Source organism: Lactuca sativa, chromosome 3 (genome assembly GCF_002870075.4).
Source record: "Lactuca sativa cultivar Salinas chromosome 3, Lsat_Salinas_v11, whole genome shotgun sequence".
NCBI lineage: Eukaryota > Viridiplantae > Streptophyta > Magnoliopsida > Asterales > Asteraceae > Lactuca > Lactuca sativa.
In genome coordinates, this window is record NC_056625.2 from 50,871,900 (window position 1) to 50,878,743 (window position 6,844).

General features: G+C 33.2%; 1 protein-coding gene across 1 annotated transcript; it reads right to left on the bottom strand.

Moving 5' to 3' along the window:
- Positions 1-3,530: 3,530 nt before the first annotated feature.
- LOC111891842 (uncharacterized) lies at positions 3,531-6,390 on the bottom strand. Its single transcript, XM_023887905.3, has 8 exons — positions 6,229-6,390; positions 5,078-5,556; positions 4,907-4,993; positions 4,738-4,786; positions 4,539-4,635; positions 4,383-4,435; positions 4,240-4,302; positions 3,531-4,165 (listed from the first exon to the last, which is right to left on the bottom strand). The coding sequence occupies exons 2-8, from the start codon at positions 5,542-5,544 to the stop codon at positions 3,839-3,841; spliced, it is 1,143 nt and encodes a 380-aa protein (XP_023743673.1). The 5' UTR covers positions 5,545-5,556; positions 6,229-6,390; the 3' UTR covers positions 3,531-3,838.
- Between the last annotated feature and the right edge of the window lie 454 nt (positions 6,391-6,844).

Sequence of the window (6,844 nt, forward strand, 5' to 3'; positions counted from 1 at the left end):
TTATTCGTATCAGTATACTTCAAAAGGGCCATTATGGTTTGCAAGAATAGTAAAGATTATTGGTCTGAAGACTAAGAAAATGATAAATAGTAGATATTATTATTATAAATAGTCAATAGACTTTAAGATTGATGTCAAGTGGAATGTTGCAATAGTATATAGTATACACGACCCACTGAGCCACGTGTAATTATATTAAAACCATCAAACCATATCTTGGAGTGAATTACAAAATATTGACAAATGGGATATTTCGGCTAGGGGTGAGCAAAAACCGCACCGCAACTAAAATTAACCGTAAAAACCGCATAAACCGCAACCGAAAAACCGTAACCGCAATAAAAACCGATAGTGAGGTTTTTTGTTTTTCAAAAACCGCAAATTTGCGGTGCGGTGCGGTTATTTGTTTTCAAAAACCGCAAAAAAACCACACCGCACCGCATATATTATATACAATTTTTTTTATCAATTATTAGTTTATTAAATATTAAAAATAAGACAAGTTTCATGACTGAAAGACGGATAAAATACTATAAAACAAAAGTGTTAGTTTTTTTCTTATGTTTAACTTTGAAAAATGATGAAACTAGACAATTTTAAGACATTTATTGTTATTTACTATTGATTTGACGTTTTTAAGATATTAGTTGTTTATGGTTTTAGTTAAATAGTTAATTGTCTTATACCTTATGGTTTTTTTTTTATTATTATTACAAGTAATATGTTTGAAGTCTTAAAACCATTTGAGCTCTAAATTGTGGTTAAAAAACACATAAAATAACCGCACCAAATCTATGCGGTTAATAACCGCAACACAAAAAAAATAAAACCGCACCGCAAAAATAACCGCCTAACCGCACCGCAAAAATAACCGCACCATGCGGTTTTGAAAATGGATTAACCGCATTTGCGGTTAGTGGTGAGGTTTTGGCTAATAACCGCACCGAACCGCACCGCGCTCACCCCTAATTTCGGCAAAACTAGCTAAAAGTCGGAACTTTTATTTATGTATGAATATTTGGTAAATTAGCTAGAAGATTTTAAACATACAAAACTTCTTAAAATAACTTATCTAAAAAGGTCATTGATTTTAAAAAAGAGTAACTAATTTAATTTACAAAATTATAAGAGTTTTTTTATTAAACACAACCTGAAGCAGTTTTTGGATTTAAAGCTTTTTATTTTAGTCGGAGCTTTCATTTGCATGTGGAACACACCAAATCAAATGTATTTTAACCAATTTATCAATTAAACTTCCAACTTTTTCTTTCTAGTTTTTAGTGATTAAGTTATTACACCTTAATCACTAGGGAAGCATGGGAGGACATGTATGTTTTTTCTTGATAAAAACCAAAAAATCAAAACACAATAATCATAAGCTAAAGCGGTTGAGAACTCGATTGGTGAACAAAATACATGAAAGTCGACCAAAGAGATGAAACAGCAACGAATGATATATATATATATATATATATATATATATATATATATATATATATATATATATATATATATATATATATATAGTAAAATACTTATAAAAACAAGGGTAAATTACACCAATCGTCCCTCGTGCAGGTGCCAGAAAGCATGTTCAGTCCCTATTTTCAAAAGTTAACTCGGACCGTCCCTCGTTTGGTTAAAAGTTGCACATTTCATCCCTCTAGACATAAAAAGACCTTTTTACCCTTATTTATTTCTTTTTTATTTATTTTTCTATTTCTTTTTAATTATTAATTATTTATTTATTAAAAAAACTTTTAAAAAGAATGGGGGCCCTAAGCAGACATTCATAACTCGTCCCCTCAACCCCTATCTTCTTCGACACACCTCTTATCCACCATCACCACCCACAGTGGCGACTTTGATGACACCTTTCCGCCGACTTTAATACTCCGGCGACATCTTCGGGCAACTCCACCAAGCCACCCTCTTCCCTTTCCCCAATTTCCTTTCTTCTTCTTCTTTGAATTTGATCGGTCATGTCCGCCACTCTCTCTCTCTCTCTCTCTCTCTCTCTCTCTCTCTCTCTCTCTCTCTCTCTCTCTCTCTCTCTCTCTCTCTTCATTATCCTCTTTCTAATCTACGACACCTCCACTATCACCGCTAGCACCTCCTGTAACCACCACTAGTCATCATTCGAATCTCAAAAATGAACCCTAAACTTGTAAATCGAAGAAGAGGGAGATTCAGATTGGAAAAGCAATCTCAGATTGAACCCAAATCTTCTCCAGACAGAGACAGGGAGGGGATCACATTCCAGGTGGTGTTTGAGATTGTTTTCAGACCCTGATTTCGTGGCAGTTCTAGGTGGTTTTGGTGAAAGCAAATGGTTGTCAGTATTCAGCAGCAAGTTTGATTGTTAAGTGTTGGCATTTGAAAGAAACGATTTCCGAGGGTGGTGACGACAACATTTGTTGTTTTCGGTGGTGTAAAGGTTAGAAACAGGTGGTGTAGATGTTGGATTCGTGATGGGCAACCGGTGTTCCCAGCAAAAGTGGTTCATGGTGAAGGCGGTGTTCAAGAAAAATGGTTGATGGTTCTATGAATACGGGAGGCTACGAACAAAAAAGTGGTCGGATTTTGACTTTAAGGGATGTGCTCCGGTGGTGGTTGGCCAGAAGTGGTGGATCAGTGGTTTTTCAAGAGTTAACATAAGATGGAGTAACAAAGATGAGCAAAAGGAAGGGGGTGGTAGGGATGTTGGGGTTTTTTCTTTTATTTTTAGATTAATAATAATTATTATAACATTTAAATTAATTATAAAAGAAATACAAAAAGGCATAATAATCATCTTATGACTCGTAAGGGATGAAGCTTGCAAATATAAACTTACGAGGGATGAAGTGTGCAACTTTTAACCAAATGAGGGATGGTCCGAGTTAATTTTTTTAAAATAGAGACTAAACGTGCTTTCTGACACCTACACGAGGGACGATTGGTGTAATTTACCCTAAAAACAAGCTAATAAGCGAAAAGCGTTTAAAATAACTCTGTGGAAAATGGCAAAGCATGAGAAAGTCTTAACCAAATTACCAAAACAACATCCTAAATTGCAACTCAGATGTGAGCTCGATTTCTCGTTATGTCATATTCCCATACTATATATATATATATATATATATATATATATATATATATATATATATATATATATATATATATATATATATATACACAGATGTGAGCTCGATTTCTCGTTATGTCATATTCCCATACTATATATATATATATATATATATATATATATATATATATATATATATATATATATATATATATATATATATATATATGACCAAACATACTACTATTTTCCTATATAATTCCAGCTGTCTAAATTAATGTGGGTCCCACTAAATAGCTTCTTACAGTTTGTATGAACCCATGGGCCATGGGTTGGGTTGGAACAGCACACAGCTGCTGCCAACTATATCTGGAAACATTGAATAAAAGAGTCTTTAGGGCTCGGTGTTTCTTTTTTACATATTTCCACTTCTTTTTTCTCATAATTCATAAATGATAGAATATAATGAAATTTGTCTCATTCATATGTCTAGAAAAGAAACGGACTCTACATATACAACACTTTATCCATACATGCTTCATTACTCATTCAACCTTTACCAATACTATACGAATACATGAGTTAATGAGAAAAAGAAAAAAGAAGAGGAATCTTACTCTCAACACCTCCCTTTAACAGATATATCACAGGTGATAACCCCAATGGTTTCATGTCTCACATGCTCTACACTTATCATATCAAATGTTGGGTTTTTACCTCTTACAATCACATTTTAATAGTTTCAAAAAATAACCCAAAAAAAAAAAAGACTTAAGAATCACCTGTTGTCATAGGACTTGATTCTTCAGATGACTTCTCATAGGTTTCCATGTCCATTGTCATAACATCACCCACATCAGCCTCCACTTCTGTCATCACTTCATCCCGGTCTACTGCAGTCAAAGGTAGGACTCCATTTTCCATCACCGCATCAGATTCCACTTGTGGGTTTGGATTTTGAACTGAATTTGGATTTGGATTTGAATTTGGATTTGGATTTGGATCTTCGGTTAATTTGTCAAGTCCATTTGGTGTTGTTATGAGAGATTGTGGATCAGGATCGGTTGACATGGTCAATGTTGATGTCACAGATAAATTCTATAAACAAGGTTAACAATAAATTAACAAAATTTGCAATCTCATAACTCATAAATGTAATGAAAGACTCTTACCTTTTCTAAGGCAAGAGCAAGCTTTGATAGATTTGGATACAAACTTCTTGCATCCAATATGATCTGTTCATATAAAAGACGTAAATACCCTTCTCATAATCCTCATTATATTGAATTTTTATTACAAATGATAGCATAATCACCTCGGATAACCTTTGTAGGGTAAATGGTGGACCATCAACAAAACTATGAAGGGCTGCAAAACATAATCAAGAAATGGAAATTCATCATTAGTGAAAAAGAAAAATGTAAAAATCTTAATTAATAAAAATGAAAAGGTAACATGATTGCGGAAATACCATCATCCAACCTTTTCACCAACTCAGCATGCGTCTCCCCTAATGAAACTTTTTGTTCCTCTATTGTCATTTTTGCTTGTGGATACTCAGAAATAACCTGTATCAACAATTCATATAAAGATAATACAACTTGTCACATTCAAGTCAATGTTTCATCCAAAACTTGTTTAAGTTTGTAAATTGGCATACCTCCCCATACCTGCTTTAAATGAAGAGACAACATGCTTCTCAGTTTCTCCCAATCATGACTGCAGTGTCACATATGTGAAATTAATAATACTAATCATAAAATTCATAAAGATACAAATGTTGTTGAATTTGAGAATTCAGATATAAGGATTAAGTTGATAACAAAACTTGTAGCATACCAGAACTTTCCAGTGGCTGCAATGACTTTTAATATGCTCCTTATTTCCTCTCCTTCTTCAGCAGTCTCTTGCCTCATTTCTATAACCCTGGGGTGTAAAATTCAAAGGCATATAAGTTGTTTACCACAGTTAAATGTTATGGTGAAAAAAATAAGGTAATAAAACACTCACTGGTGGTTTTCAGGAGAAGCAACCAAGTTATCATGATGACTATTATCAGTGACTATAGAAGAAGGTATGACTGATTGCTCTATAGTTTCAGTTGTCTTTGTTTCTGTCAAAGGGGGAAGGATTGATTGCTCCAAGGTTTCAGTTGACTGTGTGTTTGTGACAGGTGGCGGGGTGGAATCAGTATCATCTGAGGGTTCAGTTGCAGGTGTGTTTGTAACCTCAGTCAATGGTGTCTGTGTCTCCTCTAGGCTTTCAGTTGTATGTGTGTTTGTAACCTCAGGCAAAGAAGCTTCACTTTCCGGCATGTTTGTCACCGGAGGCGGTGGTGGTGGCGGCTCGGATGTTTCAGTTGTCTGTAGGTGGGCAATCACAGGTGGTGTTAATTGTTCCAAAGTCTCAGTTGTCTCTGTGCTTACAACTGGAAGTGAGGTTGGATTCTCTGAAGTTTCAGTTGTGCGTATCTCCATTATTGCATACACCTACAAAAAAATGGTCAAAATCATCCTTGGAAAACATCTTGACAATATATATTGAAGGTTCTTGTACAAAAGATGAAAAAATATCACAAAGATTCAGTTTAAAAGAAACAAGATTTATAAACATCTCCCTGGATGTCGTTCAAACAAAAAAACTCCATCCAGTTGTATTCATTTCTAACCTAACGCTTTCTGAAAATAAAATTTATATACTCCGATTATATAAATGCTTTACACCATCAGCTCCAACAACTAGTGATATCTCAATTTACGAATCTGTTAACGTAATGTAGTTCCCTAATTAAAGGTGGAAACAAAATTACTCGAATGATGTGTTAGCTTTTCTCCTATCGAATCTATAGTTAGTTGCTGTAAAGTTTCATATGGTTATCACTTACAGAACGTCTAGAATCAACGGCAGTTTAGAATCGGAAGGTAACTAGTTTAATTTAATTAGAAAAGAAAAAAAAAATCCAAAACTTACTTCTTCTACCAAGGCAAGTAAAGTAACACCAACAGTAACGTATGAAAACTGGCACCATTCAAGTACAGCAATCCTAGAAATTAGTTGTTTAGATCTACGAATATCGAGCTCGAAGCACATAAAATGTTTACAGTTTGTCTTTATACTACTATACACACATAAAACGTATATTTTAAGCATGAAGAGTATACCTGTATCACTAGACCGCCGATTCGGAGCAGATCGCTTGCTAGATATTAGGGAGGAAGGTGTTTTGGGCGGAGGATGGTGGTGGCGACGGGAGAAAGATGGTTAATTAGAAGGCGTGGGGAGTGCAAGGGCAAGGCTGGATGACCATAGATTCGGGTCGATTGGGCGTTATTTTATTTATTTTTGTTTCCCTTTTTTATTTGACATTTATTCAAAATAATTAACGTTAAATATGATTATTAATTGTTCAAAATATTTCTCATCATATCTACAATTTAGGAAAGTATAGAAATATGCTATTAATTAATAAACTAGTTTATAATTCGTAGAAACTATGATTATAAAATTAATCAAATTTTTATAGTAAAAACTCAAAATTATTAATAAGTTCTTTTAAATAAATTATTAATTTAAAAGATATTTTTTATTAATTATGTGAAATTATAAACATTGATTCAAATAAATATATACTTTTATAGTAAAAACTCAAAATTATTAATAAGTTATTTTAAATAAATTATTAATTTAAGAGATATTTTTATTAGTTATGTGAAATTATAAACATTGATTCAAATAAATATATATAATAAATTTTTAATATATATTAGATATTTTTTA